Genomic DNA, 25,393 nt, shown 5'->3' on the forward strand with positions numbered 1-25,393 from the left:
AATGACTTTCAGCATTCTAAACCACTTACTACATTTATTAAGCCTCATAAATAATTATTTGGATCAATTATGGAATCATTTCCTATTTTTGCATAATTAATTAATTAAATTCCTTAATTAACGGTGCGGGTTCTTACATTCACACCACCTTTTTAGGATTTTGACCTCAAAATCAGAAACATACCTGGTCGAATCTCGGGGTACTTCTGGAGAAGCTCGTCCTCACGCTCCCAAGTACACTCCTCAAGAGTTCTTCCGGTCCATTGCACTTTGACCATCGGAATGATCTTGCTCCTCAGCTGTTTCTCGCCATGATCGAGAATCTTTAGTGGTCCGACGGGAGTCTTTAGATTCTCCTGAACCTCTACATGATCAGGATGCACCACGTGCGAAGGATCTGCTATGTACTTCCGAAGCTGAGACAGGTGAAACACGTCGTGGATGTTCGCCAAGTTCGGAGGCAAGGCAAGCCGGTAGGCAACAGGTCCTACTCTACCAAGGATCTGGTATGGCCCAATATATCGCGGGCTCAGCTTCCTCACTCTGAGTACCCGACCAACACCGGTGACAGGTGATAGTCTCACAAACACGTGCTCACCCTCACTGAACTCCAGCAGACGATGCTTGACATCATAGTAGCTCTTCTGGCGATTCTGCGCCTGCTTCAACTTTACACGGATCATCTGGATCTGCAAGGTGGTCCTTGGACAAAGTCCAAGCCAAAAAACTCCTTGTCCCCAACCTCAGACCAACAAGTAAGAGTCTGACACCTCCTACCATACAGTGCTTCGTAGGGCGCCATGCCCAAGCTAGCATGAAAGCTGTTGTTGTACGAAAACTCAACCAACGAAAGGTACCTATCCCATGCCGAGCCTTGCTCCAACGTGCAAGCTCGCAACATGTCCTCCAAGGTATGGATGGTCCTCTCAGTCTGTCCATCAGTCTGAGGGTGATAGGCGGTACTCAATCTCAACTGCGTACCAAAAGCCTCCTGCAGCGCCTCCCAGAACCGAGATGTGAACTTCGGGTCCCTATCACTAATGATACTCTCGGGCACCCCGTGAAGCCTCACAATCTCGCGAACATAAAGCTTGGCCAACTGCTCTGTAGTGAAGCTCACCTTCACTGGAAGAAAATGGGCAGACTTCGTCAGTCTGTGCATAATGACCCAAATAGAGTCACAACCCGCCTGAGTCTTCGGCAATCCCACCACGAAGTCCATGGAAATACCTTCCCACTTCCACTGTGGTACTTCAAGAGGTTGAACTTCACCAGACGGTCTCTGATGTTCAATCTTCACTTGGACACAAAGATAACAACATCTTTCTTCATGTCCGGCCACCAGAAGTTCTTCTTCAGGTCTTGATACATCTTAGTAGCACCAGGGTGGATAGAAAACCGACCTTATGGCCCTCTACCATAACCTCTACCATAACCTTTTCGGTCAACGGACCTCGAGGAACCACGATCCTCTGCTGAAACAAAAGAAGTCCATCATCATTCCAAGACACACCGTCTTGGTTCTTCACATAATCCAGACACTCTCTCTGAACTTGTGCCTCTTTGATCTTTTCTAATAGCTCATTCACAATGTCTGCTGCTTCCATCTCAAGAAGTACACCCTCTCGCGGAGCGGTCACTGCCAGGTTTCGGAACTTCTCAACCACATCAAAGTTACCAAGTAACAAACTGGATGAGCTACTGGATTTCCGACTCAAAGCATCAGCTACCACATTGGCCTTGCCAGGATGATACCTCAGCTCGAAATCGTAGTCCTTTATGAACTCCATCCATCTCCTCTGCCTCATGTTCAACTCCTTCTGGTCGAACAGGTACTTCAAACTCTTGTGGTCACTGAACACCACAAACCTCAAACCAAAAATGTAATGCCTCCAAATCTTGAAAGCAAACACAATAGCAGCCAACTCCAAGTCATGAGCAAGGAAGCACGGACACTTGTAAAAACAGGAAGAGTCGGGTCTGACACGTTCCGACACGGCGACACGCTCCGACACGCTCCGACACGGTGTCGGACACGCGGTTGACTTTTTTCGACACGTTGACCATTCCGACACGCGAATTTGACCATGTCCGACACGGTCAAATGACATTTTCGTAATTTTTTTAAATTTTTAAATTTTTCTTAAAAATTTTTAAAAAATTTTTTATTTTTATTTTTAAAAAGTTAAAATATATTAATAAAGCTTCCACTTGATCATATCAATTTTATCTTTTTGTCTTTTTTCTCCTTTAGTAGATAAGAGATCATCTTAGCATCATTGTTGTCAATTCCTATCACGCTCTTGTTGTATCTTCTTCTCTCTGATCTCTCTCTCTCTAAAATGATTTGATCTCTCTATCTGATATTATATCTCTCTCTTATCCCAGTTCTTATTTTTTTTATTAAAGCTTCCATCTTTATAACGTGTTGATGGGTATTATTAATTTAGTTTCATTTTTTTTGTTAAATTATTAAATATTAAATGAAGTATACACTATGTAAATTAAAAATATTATTTAATATTAAAACGTGTCCCAACGTGTCGAAATCTATAATTTTTTAGGATTGACGTGTCGGAGTGTCGTGTCGTGTCGTGTCGTGTCACGTGTCGCGTGTCGTATCGGTGCTACATAGGTCATGAGTAGGGTAGTTCTCCTCATGAGGTTTCAACTGCCTCGAAGCATAGGCAATCACTTTGCCCAACTGCATCAGCACACAACCTAGCCCCTTCCCGGAGGCATCGGTATAAAGCCCAATCTCAAGCGCAGGATCAGGAAGGACCAACACAGGTGCAGTAGTCAGTCTTTCCTTCAACTGTTAGTATTTGGGTGTCCTAGAGACAATCTTATGATTAAATAAGGACATAAATGTAGACCTTTTTAATATTGTCGCAAATAAATAAAAGCACTCTTTATCTTGTTTCATAATTCTGTCTCGATATTAATGTTAATATATTATGAATAACTTGATAAATCCCGTGGAATAAATATATGTATCTCTTGAGTATCTGTGATGAGATCACAATCATGAGGATTCAAGAATACCGGATGTTTATTCCTAATTTTATGTTCCTAGTCTAGAGATACTGAGAATGGGGTCAGTAATCTCGGGTAAGACTAGCACGACTTATCTACTTGTATATGGATACAAGGTATAGACCTCATGTGCTACAAATATGGAGATGTCTTAGCTAAAGTCGTGGGTGGACCTATAAGGGTATAGCTCGCACTGAACAGACCCACAAAGAGACTCTATAAGGAACTCTCACAGAAAGTATCATTAGAGTAATCTCTTTATATTTGGGTATGTCTTTCCTAAGACCAGAAGTTATTACCTAGACGGTGTTCTAGAAGGCATGCTTTGATTGTGCACCTCGTCTGCCTGAAACATGGAGACTCATAGGTATACTGTTGGGCTTGTCCTGAAAGAACACAGGGCTAGGGTGATAAGCTGAAGGAATTCGTCAAATCTCTGTGAGAGATTAGGTTATCTGTAAACCGGAGAAATCGGGATGACATTTACAGGGTCTCGGGAATCTATGCATAGTAAAAGAGATCATGAGATGATCTGCCTTTAGAGTCTGTAAATTGAAGATTTCCTATTTCGAATAAAGCTTACCCTAAACCGCAGGGGTTGATACGCTTCCTTACCCTAGGTTTTATGGGAAGGTAACCGAGACGAAAGGAAATATATACGGCAACCAAATATGTGCAATAGGATGATCAAGTCACTAATCTAACTAGTTCTGGGGCAACAAAGCATTGCTAGTGCTCTGTGTTATCATTAGATGGGTTGTAGGCTTATTGGGCCTAAGCCCATTTATGTCAGTGGCTATGTTGGACCTAATGGGTCACACATTAACACCTAATTGTCTAGATGCTATAGCATTAATGGTATTGGGCCTAACAATTGTTATTAGCCCAAGAAGTAGTTTGGAACTCCACAGATAGGGTGGAGGGCGCATGGATCTAAGTAATGAGCTTGGATAGTCCAAGACATTACTAATTAATTTAATTAGTTAAATTAATTATCAAATGTTTAAATTTTGAATTTTGAATTTGAAATTTGAAATTTGAATTTTGAATTTTGAATTTTGAATTTGAATTTTGAAATTCGAATTTTGAATTTTGAATTTGAAATTTGAATTTTGAATTTTGATTTTTGATTTTTGAATTTTGAATTTTGAAATTTGAATTTTGAAATTTGAATTTGAATTTAAAATTTAAGTGTTTGAAAGTTTGAATTCAAATGTTTGAAATTCGAATTTGAATTGGCTATGAAAAGTTGTTTATAACAAAAGGATAAGATGACATCTTGTTGGAACATATCAAGAGGAAATCTTTTGGACATAATCTAAGAAGATTTGGGGTGCTGATTTGGCTGTTGGTTAGTCATCAGAATCAGCTCCAGAAAATACGATATGTTGGGAGAATATTTGAGTGATTTGATTCAAGTTTGAATGCAACTACTCAAATGTATCTGGTCATTATTTAGGCTATATGGGGCGCACCATATAACTGATTATATGATGATTTATGATCATATATTTGATTAGGTTTTGAACCTAATATATCATAAAGATATGATAGGATGTTGTTGGCAAGATTTGATGAGATTTGATTTGCAACAAATCCTATCTCTCTCTCTTTGATGGAGCGCCCTTTTGGAAGGGATTTTTATTGATTAAAAATCTGATTTGTTTTTAACAAATAGGCTCCTCTTGTGCGCCTCTATATATATGTTCCTTCTAGGGTTTTTAGAAAACCAACCAAGCCATTCTCTTATCCTCTCCTGCGCCACTTTTGTGAAGTTTTCACATTGAAAGCTTCACTCTTTCAAACACTTTTACCTTGCCTTTCTCTTCACACAGTGTGCGCTTGGCAAGCCTCATTGTAGTGATCACTTGGTGGTTTCACAAGAAGGAGTTCTTGCACCTAGACGCAGTGGGTGGTGTGGATCAACGTTAGAGGGTCTGAACCCTTCAGACCTACCTTGATCATCACGAGTTTTCACGAACAAGGTAACATCATGCTTTCCTAAAGCATGATCTTGAATGCATGTGTGTTCCGCAATGAAAAAGTTTTGTTTTTCCCTCCAGCATGCATCGGCCTTCAAGGCCATTTCCAACTTTCATCAACTCCTGAAAACAGACCTCACACTCGTGAGTCCACACAAACGGAGTCTCCTTCCGAGTAAGGCGAGTCAATGGGAGAACCATGGTGGAGAATCCCTTGATGAACCTCCGATAGTAACCTGCCAAACCCAGAAAGCTCCTCACTTCCGTGACTGTCTTGGGTCTCTCCCAATCCAGTACAGCCTCGATCTTGTTCGGATCCACTGCAACTCCTTCAGCAGAAATAACATGCCCAAGGAACTTCACAGACTTGAGCCAAAACTCGCACTTGGAAGGCTTCGCATACAGCTTCTTCTCCTTCAGAACTTGCAGAACAATCCTCAGATGCTCCACATGCTCCTCCTCCGTCTTGCAGTAAATCAAAATATCGTCAATGAAGACGATCACAAACTGATCCAGGTACGGCTGGAAAATCCTGTTCATGTAATCCATGAACACAGCAGGTGCATTGGTGAGACCAAACGGAATCACCAAGTACTCAAAATGACCGTATCTCGAGCAAAAAATGGTCTTTGGAACATCCTCCAGCTTCATCCGAATCTGATGGTATCCGGACCGGAGATCAATCTTGGAATATACGCAAGCACCCCTGAGCTGATCCAACAGATCATCAATCCGAGGAAGGGGATACTTGTTCTTGATTGTCACCTTGTTCAGCTGCCTGTAGTCGGTGCACAATCGCATTGTCCTGTCCTTCTTCTTCACAAAGATAACCGGTGCTCCCCAAGGAGACACATTCGGTCTAATGAAATCTTTCGCTAAAAGATCCTCAATATGCTTCTTCAGCTCTTCCAACTCCGGTGGCGACATTCAGTATGGAGCTAAAGAAATTGGCCCCACACCAAGCAACAGATCTATAGAGAACTCTATCTCCCTCTGTGGCAGAAACTCAGGAATCTCCTTAAGAAACACCTAGTGGAACTCCCTCACCACAGGAATGCCAGTGATATCCTCATGTGTCCCACTCACCAAACCTCCCAACATGACATATCCAAATGCCCCTGCTCTCAAGGCTCTCCTAGTCTGCAGCAACGAAATGTACGGCGAGGAACTGGCTGTGGAATCACACGGAGACAACACTACACGCTTGGCACAACAGTCAATCGTCACACAATTTCTGGACAGCCAATCCATGCCCAGAATAACCTCCAAGTTAGCCATCGGCAATCCTATCAGATCTACCGAGAACTCACGACCAACCCATTGAAACGCTACATCGCGGTGAACAGTGGTCGCATCACACTTTTCTCCGGTGGCGGTGGTAACCCGCAATGGTGGAGAAAGCACATCAATAGGCAACTCAAGCCCCACAGCAATCGGGATTGCAACAAAAGAATGTGTAGCCCCAGAGTCAAACAAGACATCAACAGATGATGCACCAATAGTAATTGTACCTCTAACAAGGTTCGAAGCTCTATCCGACTGCTGACGATCCAGAGTATAAACTCTCCCAGAAGATGGTGGCACTGCCGGTGCCGAAGTAGGTGGAAGGGGAACCATCTGAAGTGGCACTGCCTGCATTGCAGTAGCCCTCGCCGTCCCCGACGGACAGTCTCTGGAGAAGTGGCCCTCCTTGCCGCACTGAAAGCAAATCAACTGGCCGGTAGAGCACGGCCCATAATGAGTCTTCCCGCATCCCGAACACTTGGGAGCAGGAGGTCTCGCTGCACTCCCCTGAGCAGAAGTCCTCTTGAACTGATTCGGCGCCTGCCGAGCTGCCATTTGTTTACCTTTACCCTTGTTCCCAAACTTCCTGTCTCGCCAAGAAGTGGAACTGCCAGCTACAATCTTCGTCGCCTCTGCAACCTTGGCCTTCTTGGCCTTACTCGTGCTGTAGAAGTCCTCTATATCGCGACACTGCTGAACAAGAGTCCCAAAGTCTCTAGAAGCATAACCAGCAAGATAACCAGCAATATCCTCACTAAGTCCCCTACGGAACTTAGCGGCCAAGAATGTAGGAGTAGGCCTCGCCATCCTGAAGTGTGCAAACTTCACCAACTGGTTGAACTTGGTCGGGTACTCGTCCACAGACAACGAGCCCTGAACTAATCTGTCAAACTCTCCCTGCTGCCTCTCCTGAGCGTCATACGGAAAGTACTGACCCAAGAAGAAATCCTCGAACAATGACCACGTCATCACAAGACCCTGCATCTCGTAGATATGAGAAATGTTCGTCCACCACTCGTGGGCATCGCCCTCCAGCATGTAAGTAGCGAACATCAACTTCTGCGGATCTGTGCACTGCATGACCCAAAATATCTTGTCCAACGCTGTAGCCAACGCGCCGCAGCAATAGGATCAAAGGATCCATCAAAGGTAGGGGGCTTATGCTTACGGAAAGCATTCAGCCAGCAATCGATCTCATCTCGATCCTCAACAAAAAAAAGGGACGGTCTGCATGGCCCCCGTAAGGTGACTGCCATTCTCCATCTGACTCTGAGAGTCATCCTGTAGACTGGGTGGAGGTGGTGGTGGTGGCGGTGGAGGTGGTGGCGGAGGAACATGGCCAACAACAGGACCATTCCTCATCTCCTCCAACATGACTCTAAACATCGTCATGTTCGCCAGACGGTTGGCCTCCAACACGTCCTCAGTGGCCTTCCTGTTCGCCTCTCTGACGGCGTCCAGCATGGCCTGGTTTGCCATTCTCATGGCCTCCTGGTCGGCTTGTCGAGCCGCCTGCATATCAGCCAATGCAGCTAGGACAGGATCGGGCTGATCCTCCGAAGTCTCGCGGTTTCTCCCGGGTCTTACCATGACTCTGCACAAGTTACACAAATTATGAGTTGATCAGGCCCACGCAATGTGATCACATATGCATTATCATAATAATACTCGACGGAGCAAACACACAAAACAGACACAATCAAAAATCCTAATCATTGCAATACATACAGGCTTTTCCCTTGAACCGTTGCTCTGATACCATAAAATGTAACACCCCGTATATATCCAGTAGTGTTATTATTACATCGTATTAAGCGGTGCTTAATTAAAAATGTGGAATATTCTTTTTCTATTCAATTATGACGTCATTATCAATTACCAAGTTAATTACTTAATCAATTTCATAAAATATCGCCTGAATGTAGATTACAATAAGACATCTACTGAAATACTTCAAAATAACATATAAAGTGAGTATCTAAGTCACGGCATTACATCACGTAATCCGGACAACATCCTGATACATTAATACAACTCTAATAAAAGCAAGACATAACAAGTCTACATGGCATGGACAATCCCCATGCTCACCAAATCAACAGCGTCTCAACAAGATAATCATGATCATAGAATGAAGCTCAAAGCATAAAAACAACATGCATATCCATCATCCAACAAGTCAGCAATATCATCAATATCTAACTCAGCTCCGGCCTCCTGCCGCCTGAGGTCTCAACATTACCTGACCCTGAAATAAGCATTCCCCAAACGTGGGGTGAGATCTCTAAACCAGAAATTTCAGTAAGACAAGGGGTCCTCAAGGATCTTCCACCCCAATCTCACTTACATGTGCAATATAAGTTCTAAAAGCATTTATATCAATATAAGTTCCAAAACTATGCAGTGCAACAGATATCTATAGCATGTGTGTAATCATTATTCTACTGGCCAGAGAAATGTAGGAATACGTCTATACCTACATGTAGTACAAGGAACCCCGCTTGCACATCACCCACAGCCTAACCATATTGTATGTTCTACATACTCAGGCTTACCGTATAGGTGGAACACCTCCATGCATATCAACAAGGCACTAGCATATAACAGCTCAACAACATTTCCAAAACATCAAAAACATGTAACACAGCATGCATATAACCATACTCCCATGGGACATGGTGGAACCACAACATGGATAAACCGAGGACACGAAAGCTTACCTTGCAAGCTCACTATCCAATGCCAAGAGTCCTCACAGCTCAAGTCCAACACACAGCAGATCACAATCTGATTTAGGACCAGCAAGTGTATCAACATACATAACTCAAAAGCATAACATAAAGACTACGCTCTCCTTTAACGATTTACGTCTTAAGGCTTCCAACAAAGCCACAAGCCCTTAATCACATGATTCTGACTTAGTTCATTAATTACAGAAGTTCAACTTCATCAATCTAGGATCCACAAACCCCCAATAGCCTACTGTCCTCACAGCACAGCTACTGTTCTTCGAAATCCCAGAATATCCGAATATTTCTCAGGACCATATCCGCATATGCAATATCCGGATATCCCACAGTGCATATCCGCATATCAATATCCGGATATCCAGATCCCCATATCCGGATATCACATATCCGGATACCATATCTGGATATCCAATATCCGGATATTCCACGGGCAGATATCCGGATATTTCACGACAGAATGCAGAAACTGCATTTCGTGAAGATATCCTTCAAAGGTTGGGTTTTTACCGATTTTAAACACTTAAACATGCATTTCTAGGTGTGTTTGACATTACCCAACGTTAAGTTATCATCTTTTAGCCTTAACATACATCAAGCTTCCATTTTTAAACATAAAACTCATGATCAAAGGGTGGTACAACATACCAAGGCTCAAAACTCAGAACCAAGAGGTCCTTGGAGCTCACCAACAGTCCCTCAACCTCTGACTAGGACAGAACACGAAAATGCTAGCACAAGATGGTTCCTTTCTTCACAAAGGTAGCTTCTTGAAGCTTCACAAACCAAGAAGAAGCTGGCTCTCAACCCACACCCCAACTCAGCACACTCCTTGACCAGAAACAGTGACTAAAACTCCAAGCAAAGCACCCTCACACCCTCACAAAGATGATCCCTAAGTGTTTACAAGAAGAAAAGAGAAGTATCAATGCCAAAGGTCACAACTTGTCTCAAGAAAAGGTAAAGGAGACCAATGGAACAGTGCTCAAGCAACTGGTCAGCCTCTCTCACGAAGGAAAATCTAGTATCTAGGGCAATGTGCCCTTAGTAAGTGTATAAATAGCCAACTCACACTTAAACACGCAATATTAGCTTTAATTGCTACGCTTATCATTTTAATCCCAAACTTTGGATTCTTAACCTACTCAATTTTACAAGAATTTTCATATTTTTATTATATTTTTCTGAGCACCTTTCCGGTACGCGCTTTTCATAGCCAGTACCAGTTTTTGGCACCAGTTCTCATTATTTGGACTTGAAACTCTTTTTACAAGTCCTACATATTATTCTAGTAATTATCATGCACTTATATTAATTTTTCGGGATACTTTTTCGGTATGCATTTATACCGACTAGCAGAACCGGTATCTGCACTTTTCTTCCGAAAAGCGACTTTCAGCATTCTAAACCACTTACTACATTTATTAAGCCTCATAAATAATTATTAGGGTCAATTATGGAATCATTTCCTATTTTTGCATAATTAATTAATTAAATTCCTTAATTAACGGTGCGGGTTCTTACACCAAGACTCGTTGCAAAGACTCAAAACAGGTTCAAAGATTACGTTGCGTTGCATTTTGATTCCAACTATTAGATTCGTTGGATTACGATTACTATTTTATTGAGTTTTATATAAACATTTGGGATATCTTATGTTTCTTTGCAAAATTGATGAGTATTATAAGTTTAGCTTTATTTTTTTGTTAAATTATAGAATATTAAATATAATATACACTACATAAATTAAAAATATTATATAATATCAAAACGTGTCGAAATTTAACATTTTTTAGAATTAACGTGTCGGAGTGTCATATCGTGTCGTATCCTGTGTCCCGTGACGGTGTCGGTGCAATATAGTGGACAAGCACAAGCTACACTAAAAATATTATTATAGTTGTTGGGTAACAGAAGAAGCCCATGATCAAACGAGTTAAGCGACAAACCCATCACAATTAGTGGGTTTGGACACCGCATATTAACTCAAAACCTTAATGTGTTAGGTTTATGGTTTTTTCCGCTTATATGATGTGAGACTTTTCTATTCACACTCAAAAATGAAATACTTATGGAATTACTAGTCAAGAGTGGATAAGTCTTTGTTGGCCAATCATTCATTGGCTCTAATATCAAAGTTATATAACGGTCAAGGGGAGCTCTAATTAAAAAAGATTATTTCATCAATGGGTCTAAGCAACAACTCATATATAATAAGTAAACTTGACATCACATTTCAACCCAAATTTTTAAGTAGTTAAATTTATAAGTTTTTTCACTTATATTATTCTAACTTACTCTATTTCAAACTTTATTAGTCACATTTAAATTCTGAACCATAGTCATCTCGTCAATATGGCGAGAGTGAAAGCTTCTTTTTTTCTCTAACTCCCGATACTAAAATCCCCCCCGAAGGAATTTTCTTACCGAGTAAACTAGGGGGTGTTTGGTAGGGTTTTCTTAGAAGATACCCAGGCATCATATATTAGGATTTTATGTTGACCACGTTTGGTTCAAGATTTTTAGCAATTTTGGTAGCAAACCAATTTGCGCAGACTTTGAGAATTGTTTGGAAAAAAGGATGAGAAACAATGTGCAAAAAAGCCACTTTGGATGTGGTATTGTAAGATGGCCAGCTAAATGGATAATAGAGAACGAAAAACGTGACGGAAATACCCTCTCCTAAAAATTAGATTGTACATGCCTGCAAAGCCTCATTTTAACACTATGCAAAGCCTCATTTCTCCGTTGAACACAAGTTCAGCTAATGCCATGGATGATGGATCCTTTACCTTGTCAGTTTTATGTCCTCCACTTCCACCATGCTTCTCTGACCAGATAGAGCATCCTTTCCAATCATATTCAATCTAGAATGAGTCAATTCCTACCCCATGAACTATCGCTAATTTCCTTACTCCTGAGTATACCCCATCATCCCAACAGGACCCTCCATTGCCTCCTCATGGCCTAACTGATGTGGGTTTATTTATAGAATCCTCAGAACTCTGCACCGAAAACATCATGCAACTCAAAGGTCTTAAAAAAGAGAGAGAAAAACATATAAATTGTTAAACATAAAATTAGAGGTAATCTTTGCATTAAGTGCTATGTAACATGAGCTTCTTTGTACTACCATCTTCTTCTGCTTGTGGGAAGAGAATGATAGACTTTGGACAGAGAATACTACAAGTGACAGTGTTAATGTGGGTGTAGCTAGAGGAATGTGTAAGAGGAATTTAAGGCAGCAGAAGGTGGGTTTGTGGCAGGGAACTTTTTCCATAAAAATAATATAGATGAGGAACTATGCATAATAAGCTAATTTGTGTTCCACCATGGAAGGAAAGGATTGAAAGGCAGGGAATCAGATTCCCCACAGAAATCCATCCCTGGTTTTTATTCAGAGAAAATTTCATGCACTTTTTATGATCAAGGAGCAAACATTTTCTTTCCCCAATCTTATTCCCCATTTTCAGAACAGAATTATTGGAGAAAATGAAGGAATACATCATCTTCTGCTAAATTTAACTTTTGGAATTTAGTTAGGAATCTGGAGCACTCAGACTATGTTGCTTCTGCAGGCACTGGTCTCTGATGCCATTAGTGATACCGCTTTCTTTTTGTATGTGATTCCTTATGATGATTGCATTTTCTGCACCTTTTGTATAAACTCTAGTGCTTCAGCAAGATTACCTGAACGACCAAGCAAATAGACTATAGCAAAATAATGATCCAGACCTGGTCTAATATGATATTCTTCGCTAAGGCTAGAGAAAATACGCTTCCCCTCCTCCATCATTCCATCTTGACTATAAGCTAAAATAACATCTACAAAAGTACCTCTACTTAGTTGAAGTCCTTCCTTCCTCATCTAATAAAAAAGATCAAGTGCGGACACTAAACAGCCATGTAAAACATAACCTGCAAGCAGAGAGTTCCAACTAATGATATCTCTTGATGACAATCCATCAAAAATATTTCTGAAATACATTATATTTCCTGACTTTGCATAACTGTCAATGAATATGTTTGATACAAAAAGTTCAGACACTAAATTTCGATGCACATGTCGAGGTTGCACTTGCAATTGTAATATTATTAGGCTCAACCCCTGCTAAAATCATCTCTATTAACAAATCAAAAGCTTGTATTGTCATGCCCTTATGAGTCAACCCAGAAATCATAGAAGTCCAAGTATATACATCTGGAGTAATCCCAAAACTCTCCATCTTCCTCATTAAATCCATTGCAATATCACAATACCCTAACTGATTATAACTGGCAATCAAAATGTTCCAAATTACCAAACTAGGTTCAATTCCTTCTTCCTGCATTGCATCAAAATATTTCTGAGCTTGTTCAATCTCACCCGTCTGGCAATACCCAGTTATTATTGCATTACAGGTCACACTGCTCCTCTCATCCATACAGTTAAAAAGCTTCTTTGCACAACTCATCTCCCCACATTTAGCATAAATAGACAGAACTGAATTGTTTACATGCATAGCCGAGTGCACAACACCGTTCCAATCGACAACACCGCCCTAATGTCCAAGCTCGGTTGTGGGTGTTGACTGAGAGTTAAGACCACATAGTGACGACGGAGGAGTGATGTTCAATGAGTTTGAAAGGAGAGACACAAAGAAAAACAGTGATGGTCACCGACTTTGGAAGGAAAGATAGAGATATGGAGGACGGAACATGAACGTTGGAAGAGAGATGTCGTACGCAAGGAATACTTCTATTGATATTCAAAAAATAAAAGGGGTTGATTTCGTAATTTTATCCCATTTTTCCATTAATATTTTACCCTCAATCAAACATAGACTTAAAAAATTTTAATCAATTTTTTCGATAATATCTTGTTCTACCAAACAATTTTTTTTCAATTTTACTAGCAAACTTACTTTTCCTCAATTTTTTCAATAATTATATTTTCCTGATAAAAAAAATTTCTCTTATACCAAACATGCCCTTGATGTTTTTGTACTTGGTTGACTTGACATAAGAAAATCGAGTTGACGGTCTTGTTGTTCACGGACTAGTACAGATGCAAGACTTCACAAGGCTTTAGTCAACTCTTCGAAAGGCTTCCTTGTAACATCTCAACTTTTCTTATTTACTTATTTTTAATAGGGAATTATTAATCTTATATTATTAAAGATATCTTATTTTATGTAATATAGATAAATATGTGGGTTCCTTCAATTGTTTTTTTTTTTTTTTTTTATAAAAAGTAAATCTCACATGTTTATCTCTATAAAATGAGACAAAATATTTCCAATATCATGAAAAAATATTTTTCCTTTTTAATATATCAGTGAAGCATATGAGATTTTAATATCTCATCTTTTAATTTGTTCTGTTGGCGGTTCCTTCAATCAAAATATACACAAAATTAATTGTTTAATTTATTCCAAAAATAAATAAATAAATTATTTTTTTTATAAATTAAATCAAAATTTATAATTCAATCAATTATTTAATATTTAATAGTTATTTTTAAACACAAGATATCAAATATCCTAAATATTTTTTTGTTATTATTTATACGTATTATATATAAAAAGTTGTCTATATTTAGTTTTAAACAAAATTACATATTTTGTTTTATTTGTAATATGGGTTTGATTTTTCTCAAGTTGCATGAGATAATTTGTCTCATGCAACAAACAAAAGAGTAGGTATGACCCACTTTGAAGAAGAGAGAGAAAGAACCCAATGGGTGCAGCTCAGTTGGTAACTTGGCGCTGAGTTAGTGGGGTTGGATATGTGTTCGATTCCCGCTGAATGCATTCTTGGGGAGGGGGCTGAACCTTTAGCCATCACTGTTCCCCCGCACTCCGGATTAGTCCCATAGCCGGCTCAAAGAGTCGAAGCTCGTGGGGATACCGGAGGGAGCCAACTCGTCTCAAAGAGATAATTAGGGTTGGGTAACTCCAAAAAAAAAAAAAAAAAAAGAGATAGAAAGAAAAATATGAGTCTCATTCACTTTTTTGTGTGTTGCATGAGACAAATTATCTCATGTAACATAATAAACACATTTCCCTTGTAATATACATGTTTCTTTAAACTCAAAAAACTAATATTTTTTTCATTTTTCTAAAGAAATTCAACTTTTACGATCAATGAGAAAAGAGAAAAAAAAATTAATGAGATAAAATGAGATTCACTTACTTTTATGAGTGTGGCAGGAAAAGAAATTTACAACAAAAATAAAAATATTTTCTAATAGCCTGTTTGACATCTCTCTTTTTTTAATTAAAAGTTACTTTTAAATTAAAGCTAAATAAAATACCTTAAAAAATAAAGTTAAAAGTTGTTATGATGTTTTTTAAGGAGGAAAAATAAAATAATTTATTATTAGGGTAAATGATAAAATTTATAAATATAAATTTAGAATAAAAATAAAACTGTAAAATAAATGAGGAGTCAAAAAAGTTGACATACATCTTAAAAAAGGATCCTTTGTCGACGAAAAAAAAAAAACTCCTTTTTGAGTTTTTAGCTTTTAGCTATTTTTTTCGTTATAAAAAAATTTATAATAAGAGTTTTTATAAAAATTTATCTTATATAACTTCTGCTTATAAATAAAAGAGAAGTAAAAAAAAAAAAAACCTCAAATAGGATGTATCATGGGCTTTCTTCTCTTTGTTAGGACACTTTCGTGTCTTTCTAAACTTTGGCACTTTTAATTCTCATACACCTTTGTTCAAGTAGACGGTGAAAGTAACCATTTTTCGTGATTGCTTTAAAACCCTTCTCATTGCCTCGTTGATAGCCGCAGTCCAGAATTTATTTAACGACTTCAATGAAAATTATGTTTGGCAATTGCATGTAAATTATGCTGTGTATCTCGGCTATAGGAACAGAGAAATGGTGCTCTGTATCCTGAATGGGTGACCCACGCTTTCTCCACCTCTTCTACTTTGAACGATGATATAAATAATGAAACTATTTATTTTTATTTTTTTTGAATATATCCACAGGTTCATTGATTATCTAGTTAATCCGGTTCAAACACTGTCGAATCTATTATAAAGGACAACTCTCCCAATATTATTTTCTCCCTTCTCATAACCCTGAATACTGGGTTTAAATTTCTTAACCTTGTGTTGTCTGGTTTTTGTTTTTTTGTCTCTGTTATATTTTTTAAACTGCAAAAACATATGGCTGAATCTTGAAGAAGTAAAGGGTAAAAAGTAAACTGAGGGTAGAAGGGATTAATAAACATATCAAAACAATATTTTTTGGGGTAAAGTGAGATACAATATTACTACATGTCTACATATAAATAATTCAAAGGATACACCATTTAACATATCAAAACTGAAAAAGGAATTTTAATTATTAAAAAGAAAACATGTTTTTAAAATCATGAGTTCATCAAATCCTGGCACAACTTGCAGTTATATTATATGGTACATATGAGAATCATTTTTCCCGAGTAAAAATGGGTCCCTATATCATAAAGGAAGTATTACATTTTTCTTAAATTGTCTAACCTTGCCTGTAAATCACTATCTATACCACTATCATCATTCCCAGTAGTTTCAACTTGAGGTACCTTAGTCTTAGCAGCTGGGGCAGCGACTGCTGATGATGGTGCATTCAAAAGCTGTGCATCAACACGAAAACCCGTTATGCGTTGCAATAGTGACTCAGTCGTATACTTTCAGGTGAAAAATGTTGAATGGGAAACAAGTAATAAACATACCTCTTGGTTTATGTCAATTCCAATCTCATCAAGAACCTGGTTCACTAATTCTTCTGTTTCTTCTTCTTCTTCATCCCCTTCCAAAGCATCATCTATTGCATCTCCCATCACCTCACTCATCAATTCCATCTTCTCATTCTGTCTCTCAAATTCTTGCATGATTTTCTGCAAAGATGGCAAGTTCATCTGCCTATTCATTTGCCCCATGGCCTTTGTCACCCCTTTCATAGCCTCACCCATTGCTTGTGTTGATTTCAAAGTCTGAAATTTGTGTGTAAAAAAACAAAAAGGGTTTTAGTACTCAAATAAGATAAAGCTATGGGCTTTGATCAAAATTTTGCAGGTCTTAGCCAGTTAATCATATTCCAAGAAACACAAAATGCCCTGAGCCTTAGGACAGAACTATTAGTATTATCCTATAATGATTATATATGATAGTACAATTACAAAACAATAGATACAGTCACCACAACAACGTACCTGAATTCTGAGTGATACACCTTGAAGCTGCGATTTTAGCTTATAAAACTTGTCAATCTGATGCCTTGTTCTAACAAGATCTTTTGCCATAACTCTAACAGCTCCCTGGACAACATTACATGAAGTACAAAAATGGCATTGTTGAAAGATACACGACCCACCGTAAAGGATAAATCAGAAGTTAACCATAAACAACAGATAAATATATACATGGCATTACAGACAAAATTACGTTTGGTGAAAAAATCTAAATTCATTGGGCAAAAATTATTGAAACCAAACTACATTCATCATGTGCAAGCCATTTCCTCTATCTTGAAAGAACCACATTAGTTAAAATTTCACATTTTAATGTCATGCTATTTTTCAGTACAAACCAAACAGGATATAGCGGAGCTCCAATTTAAGAGAATGACAATCAAATTTATTTATATTACGAGTTGTTTGAATAATCGAAGATTAAATAACGTAATTTCACCTATATAGTATAATAGTATACAAAAACAGAAATCCTATATTTTCCCTAAATCATGTAATGTTGCAAACGACATGATAAACAAAGAATATCAGAAATGATAATGGACTTTAAGTATCAAACACGCTCAAGACACCCCAAATTTAATGAAAGAAAGGATTCAAATGCTGCAGAAATGCAAAATTAAATACTTCTGATCCATTGCACTTAACATAATTCAAGTATATTGCTTTCTGTCTAATGAGATAGGAGAACTCAGAATCTCATTAGTTTTACAACAGCAATTAACAGATCCATTAGGGAAATGGGCGGAGGATAGTTTTGATCCTGCAATAGCACTAGGGAAGTAGCTATTTATGGCAAGCACAGCAACAACAAAAATTCTCATCCCCAAAATTACTGTGAATATATATCTTAGTTATTGAAAATGATAGCATTAAGTAGATCGATTTCCCCAACCACAAGTATTGACAGCAAGATACTGAGGAAAGTACATTAAAAAGTGAGAATACTAAAACTAAAGTAAAATGATATCATCTAAGCAGCCAACACCTTCAAGCCCTCTGCCATTAAAATATTATAAAGAGCTACAAATGCCAACCCAACTCCTCTACCGAGAAGAACAGAGGTGGTGTCATAATTCTGGAAGAAAAAAGCAGCTAAACTACCACAGTCAACATGCTACCACCAAAAATTAAAAGACGCAAATTATACAATCACGACACAGTCATCATACCATCTGGCCTTGTTTGGCACTTTTCTTTATCTCCAATATCAATTTCTTCTCCTGTGTTTGTAAACCTTGCCTCTCTCGCTCAATTTCTCTAATTGATTTATCCAACATTCTCTTATTTTCCCGCAGAAGCTCTGAAAACCAAAACTTTACAGTCATGTACTACCAAATCAATTTGCAGTGTTTCAGCTTGAAAAAAAGTACAGTAAATGCCACCAAATCAAACAAAAGATGTGTCAATGCATGCGAGAAACTAGTGATCAACCCAGTTTGAGTCAAGTGGACAAGTAAATACGCCAATCAGTAGTTCCTTAAAATTATGATTCATTCTCAAAGCTGCAAAGTATGATTGAGATTGAAAAGCAAACGGATATAGTTATGTAATTTCAGCATATTACCAGAACAAGGAGATAAAAAGCTAATAAGATACAATAAATTTTAATTATGCAATACAACAACCACACAAGAAAGAAGAAAAAGATAAAGCAGAGAGGGGATAATATAACTATAAAAGGAATTTTATTTTTGCATTAATGGTCGAACAGGTTTTGTGGTACACGAGATTATGTCGAAGACAAATAAAAATGCAAAATCTAATTGCGCGTGATGATTGATTCTATCATTCAAATTGAACCATTTTGGAAAATTCAAAGTTTTTTTTTTTTCATTTTCCAGATTCATATCGAACACAGAGTTTGATGGGATGACATGATCATGAACAAACCTGCGGGTGTTTTTCTCTTTCCGAAGATGAAACTCATGGCGCTCGAATGAACAACCTTAACAAAGATCGAATCGAAAATCTGTAATACGAAAACAGCGCCTAATAGACTCCGATCCTATCGTCTGAGATGCGTCTTCTGCTTCTGGGATTTGGGGTGGATGCTTTTGATCGTGCAGCTGCTTGCTTACGCGGTAAGCGTTGAAACAAGGAATCAACAACGAACCATTCATTCCACCTTTTCCCACACGTGGCGCACATATCATATAGAACTTTTTAGGCACTAACTTGGAAGTCTCGTCTTAACATAATTATGTAAGATTTTAGCTATATAATTTTTTAAAACAAATCAATTGTTAGCATTACAATATTTGATTAATTATACATAATTTTGATTGAGATACAATCCAAAAAATAATTCTTACATCAAATTTTAATATTTGACTTTTATAAATTTGATGATTATAATTTATTAAAAATGAATAATTAATTAACGAGGGTAATCTAATAAATTACAATTCTCTGACGCATAAAAATTAAGAGCTAAGATTTAGTTAAGGCTTATTATTTTTATACCAATTTAAGTTGATGCTATTCTGCTTTAATTAGTCTTAAGAATAAATTTATGTATAGATATGTGTATTCTTAAAATATAATTTATATTTAAGTGTATAACTTTCAAGTTAGTGAGAATTTTTTTTGCTAAGGATATCTCCACCTATTTAAATGAGACTAATATATTTCGTGGCGAAGAAAATGAAGGTTTTTATCACTTACAATATGTTAATTCGCCTAAGATTCAAACAGAGACCTATCAACCCCAACAGTTCATTCTATAAGCATAGCTCACTTATCAGCTATGTCAACCCCCTGAGATTATGAGAATTTATTTTCTAATTCTAATTTCTAACCTTCTATATTACTCTCATTAATAAACGGTACTTCTTAAGGGGGGAAAATAACCATTGTTAATTAGTTTTTTAATTGTTTGCATTTTGTTGAGAATGGAAGATTTTGCTCTCTTCTACATCTATTTGGATGGGATGGGCCTCACCTCTTTGGTCATCATCCTCCATTCTAGGCTCTTGAGATACATTTTATCTATCTATAATCTGGGCCTTAACTTTTGTTATAAATGGACCTTACTTTTTTCTACAATTGTAGTTCCAGTGACATCTAAAAAGTTTCAAACCTTATTATCAAAAAAAAAAGTTTCAAACCGAATATGATATCCAACCCAATTAATCAACCTCAACTTGAGTCAAACTTTTACCAAGTTATTCATCTAATTTTTTTAATGAAATCAATTCGGTTGATGGCATTTGCATCTACTTGTAATTTAAACAAAACTACGATTTTTAATTTGTCCTTGATAGTTTTGGTTTTTTAAGTTTTATACAGTACGTGTACGTTATTTCTTTTGTTGTAAAACACGTATAAGAGAATAGTACGTGTGGCGGAGTCAGCAAAAATAATAAGTTAGGGCAAAAAAAATTTAGCTAATGCCAACCTATGATCAGTGGTGGCCCAGGAAGTTTTGTTTATGTCCGCATTGTTAGCTGCTTTCGAATTTTTTTATGTTTTTTATAAAGAAAGTTTAAATCAATATTTTATATACATGAAATTTTTGTTTCTATATAAACAAAATTCAACATGAACAACATGGAAGGAAAAGTGGCACATGTGATCATTTATACAATCCCTGAGGCTTTTTAACTAAACACTCCTTTGATGAGTAAAAGAAAGTAACTAACTAGAATCTGTTCCACTTGCATTTACAATAGTGATTGTTCTATCTCTTGCAAGAAGTTGTAGTTCCTGCCGCAGGCTGTTAACTTGTAAGTCAAAGTCTAATAAGCATTTTCAATTTTTTGCAATCTTTTATAAAAAGTGAAACTACTTCTCTGGATTTTATAGCTAATATTAGATATGTGTTGTGATATATTTACAAAAATGTCATCATGCATGTTTAGAAGCCAATTCATGAAAGGAAAATAGCAATCCTGCTATTTAATTTTTAACACTTTTTACTCTAATATGATTATGTACTCATGTTTTATTTGATGTCTTGAATAAGGGAAAAGAAAATATATTCTAACAATGGTACAGTAATATACAATTTCTTAAAATATTGTCTGGCACTTTCATCCACCCCTGTTCTAGTCTAATTTAATACGGAGTGGTTCTTTTTCTTTCTTTTTTTTACAACGTAATTTTACAATACCTAAGTTCTCAAGCTAAAATCACTAGTTTTTCCACACCCATCCACCTAAGTAATGGGATACAAGGATTCACAAATAACAAGGAAAATACTAGCATTTTGTGAATGCATTTACAAAGTTGCTATACAGTTTTTTGATTACATAATACACAGTTTTACCATTCTTCCCTAAATACAAAAAGCATAGCCAAAAAAAGTAGTTTTCCACCCAGAGCAAAAGATATCCAACAATGGAAATGACAAGAGTTTTTTTAAACCACAATAAGCGTATGAATTCACAAATTAAGAAAGGACAGGACATACCCTAAACAAAAACGAGACAACAAAATAAAGAGAAAGAAGGAAGAACTGGAGAAGGAATTTTTCACCTTTGGTATTTTACCAGAACTAATTATCCCTTTTGTAAAAAAAAAAAAAAATTCCTGTCTGCAAGTGCGGACAGAGGCAACAACCTAAGTCCGCCACTGCCTATGATGCACTGACACCGACACGATACACGGGACACGGAACACGACACGTTAATTCTAAAAAATGTCATATTTTGATACATTGAGACACGTTTTGATATTAAATAAAATTTTTAATATTAATTTATATTTAATACATATAAGAGTCCATAATAAGTCATATAACTAATCAAATATTTAAATTTCATAACATAAATATAAATAAAAATAATTTTTCGTACTTTGTTAATTTTTCATGTCAAATTTCATAACAGAAAAAAATTAATTTATAAATTATTTTTTTATATTTAGTTAATAAAATAAAATTAAAATTAAAAAAAATGTGTCTGAACGAGTCGGAATGATGACCGCGTGTCGAAAAAAGTTGATTGCGTGTTGAAAAAATGTTTTGGAGAGTTGACCGCGTGTCCCCAAATATTGACCGCAATTCAGACGCGTATCAGAGCGTGTCCGTGTCGGACACGTGTTCGACACGTAAATTTTTTAAAACATCCATGTCCATGCTTGTTAGATGCCAACCATTAAATTTTATGCCTTCAACTTAACCACAAATATTTACCTACATCTAACACATTGCTAACTTTTAAAAATTAGGTAGGACCAAGGTCCTAGCTAGGAACAACGTGGCTCCGATTGAGATTTTGGGAGGAAATATATTATTATTGATAAGAAAAAAAATTATACTATTATTTAATATTATTTTTTTATTATTTAATAATTTTTATAATAAGTGAATTATGAAATTTATTAAATAATAATAAAATATTATATAATAATATAATACAGTAAGATATCATAATTTATAAAAGGATAATACCTTTTTGGGATAAACATGGCATAGAATAAATATTTTCAGAAAAACTAAAGAAATAGAAAATAAGAAAAAGTTTACCAAAAAGAAAAGAAAAGCAGTGGGAATTTACTTTTGTTTGTTAAGGAAAAGGACGATTGTGAAAGATGCCACTGCTACTGCTGCTGAGTGCTGATATTTATATACTTTATCACTTTCTGAGCTTGCAGATTATTATTGTTATTTATAGGCGACATAAAAAGCATCGTACTGACCACACGTGCGCACGTGACTGACGATTTCTCTTTACAAAAGCTGTCAAATGTGTCGGCAATAGTGCTCTCGACGATTTCTGTTTTGTTGTTATACAGAAATTCTATGCAAAACTTACCATGAATGTGAATTGGTGTTTCCAATATTTTAGGAGATAAAATTATCATTTATATATAAATATGTAAAAAACAAAGAAAATATGGGTTATATATATATTCATGTATATGTAGGAGATAAATTTATCTTTTATAATATGAAAGACATTAAATACATTAATAATATATTTGTAGGTGACCAAATGGAGGTAGTAAGGGAGCTAAGTAAATGGAAAAGAAAAGATTTCGGTTTGATCCACATATGTCATTTTTGGATGGAGTTTAAATATTTTCATCCTTGATTTATCCCGCGCGCTGAATTAGTCTTATAGCTAGCCAGAAAAATCGAAGCTTGTGGGATAACCTCACCTCAAAGAGGTAATTACGGGTCAGTTAACTCAAAAAATCAATAATATATTTTTAGGAATTAATGCTTCCATTGTTACGAGGGAAAAAATTATAAAAAAATTACATGACATTTTTAAAATATTAATGTTTAAAGAAAAAATTATAAGAGAGAAATAAAAATTTAAAAATATTCTATAATTTTTTTTCAAACGACTCATAATGAAGTACAGGAGATAGTTTTTCCTAGATAAATAATACATTATTTTATAAAATAAAGTAAATTTTATTTATTTAATAAAATTTATATAAAATTCAATTCCTAAATTTTTTTCTAGAAATGTGTTTTTAATATTTTTAAAAATCTAAGAGTAATTGGTTGTGCTGCAAAAATGCAATAAGATTAAAAAAATACTTTAAAGTTGTACTTGTTATAAATAATATGATTTTTGATTTGTCCATAATATTATATCCGTTGTGTAACACCCCGTAGTACTTCGATTGTTAACATACATGATATTTAGCATACACAGCGAAAGACTTAATTTTAAAAACATAATAATGCGTCTTATAAAAATACGAGTAAACTTTTTCCAAAATATTTTCTGAAAATATTTTTTAAAAACGTTCACATTAGGTGTTGCGAAAGTGTAATTCTAACACATACAACTACACATTAATCCCATTGGCCATCACTAGTGGTCGTTGACCATCCGGATATGACCTCGAGTATCATTCCTGACGGAGTCTCATGAACAGCATAACGACTGTATTTCAGATAACTGGGAACATGGGTCCCACACATATAATAACCTGATAGATAAAATAATTAAACAGACAGCTTGCAAGTTCCACACAGACTGCAATCCCCTCATCGGGTCAATACATACATAATGGTTTTATGCCCAATGAATACATCCATACATCATGTCTATATGTTCTCATCACATGTATCTAACATAGTTCAAAATAAATACATCCATCAGCCAGAAGCTCAAATAATAACCAATCTAAGCATTATTAAATACAACTACATAGTCTCAAAATAAACTAACTAGGCATGTCAAAACACTACACATGCCACAAAATAATATAACATCATAAAATCAACAGCAACCTCAATCCACTAATCTATAGCTGAGTCCTTTCCCTTAGACTGCACACTGCTAACCTGGGTACCTAAAATAATGTCTCCAAACGGGGTGAGATAACACATTTCAGTAAGCTTAAGGTTCATAGAGGATCTTCTAATCCCCTGAGCCCACTTCCTGCATGACAAGTCAGATATACAACATATAATACAGGCATACAACGTAAACATAGCATCATCATATCATCCTTGTGTAACCCTAGGGTCAAAGCCATAGACGGTTACACATGTGTGACTCCAGGGTCAAGACATAGACAGTTAACACAACCTCAGTATGAAATAGCTCCCAGAGTCAAGTCATAGGTAGCCTACATACCATGATCACTGGCCAGGATTCTCATAACATATATCATCAGTGCATCATCATAACATCAAGAATCATATAACATCTATATGAATATGGAAAAATGCACATATACAATATACCATATACTTTCATACAATACAACTATAATGCCCACCATCATGTGGGGCCACAAGAGAGAGGAGCAACCAGAACTAGGAGCTTACCTCACCGAGCTTATCACAAGCCCAACTCCAATAGTAAAATACGTATGCTCCAATAAACCCTCTAGTACCAATTCCTCTAGGCAAACCTGGAGCAAGAATAATTTACATTATTAATACTCAATCACTTAATGATTCCTCATTTCAATCTTACATGCCAATAATATGCCCATTACAAGTATACACCATTTATTACTTAATTACATGTTTTTAGTGCATAAGGAATTGTTCACTAAGTCCACAATAAGTCATTAGACACTTAGTCCATTAATAAACTCTCTTAAATTAAGGTATTTTCCACTTAAATTACAACTAATCAAGACATTTATCATCAATATATGTCATTCATAACCTTGAACATTAATTATTATAA

General features: G+C 36.5%; 1 protein-coding gene across 1 annotated transcript; it reads right to left on the reverse strand.

The window, feature by feature from the left end:
• Positions 1-16,404: 16,404 nt before the first annotated feature.
• On the reverse strand, positions 16,405-19,421 carry LOC133302022 (vacuolar protein sorting-associated protein 2 homolog 1). The gene is made up of 5 exons (XM_061501740.1): positions 19,176-19,421; positions 18,455-18,585; positions 17,244-17,348; positions 16,764-17,024; positions 16,405-16,664 (listed from the first exon to the last, which is right to left on the reverse strand). The coding sequence occupies exons 1-5, from the start codon at positions 19,210-19,212 to the stop codon at positions 16,527-16,529; spliced, it is 672 nt and encodes a 223-aa protein (XP_061357724.1). The 5' UTR covers positions 19,213-19,421; the 3' UTR covers positions 16,405-16,526.
• Positions 19,422-25,393: the final 5,972 nt, after the last annotated feature.

The sequence above is a fragment of the Gastrolobium bilobum genome, unplaced genomic scaffold, assembly GCF_033153095.1.
Source record: "Gastrolobium bilobum isolate Gb01-03AN ecotype WA unplaced genomic scaffold, APGP_CSIRO_Gbil_v1 utg929, whole genome shotgun sequence".
Taxonomy (NCBI): Eukaryota; Viridiplantae; Streptophyta; class Magnoliopsida; order Fabales; family Fabaceae; genus Gastrolobium; species Gastrolobium bilobum.

Excerpts from the sequence above, each read along its gene's own strand:
- LOC133302022 (XM_061501740.1), bottom strand. The coding sequence starts at position 19,212 with ATGAGTTTCATCTTCGGAAAGAGAAAAACACCCGCAG. Across the intron at positions 18,586-19,175 it reads AAAGAGAAAAACACCCGCAG|AGCTTCTGCGGGAAAATAAG; the intron begins GTTTGTTCATGA and ends TTTGGTTTTCAG. Across the intron at positions 17,025-17,243 it reads GTGTATCACTCAGAATTCAG|ACTTTGAAATCAACACAAGC; the intron begins GTACGTTGTTGT and ends CACAAATTTCAG.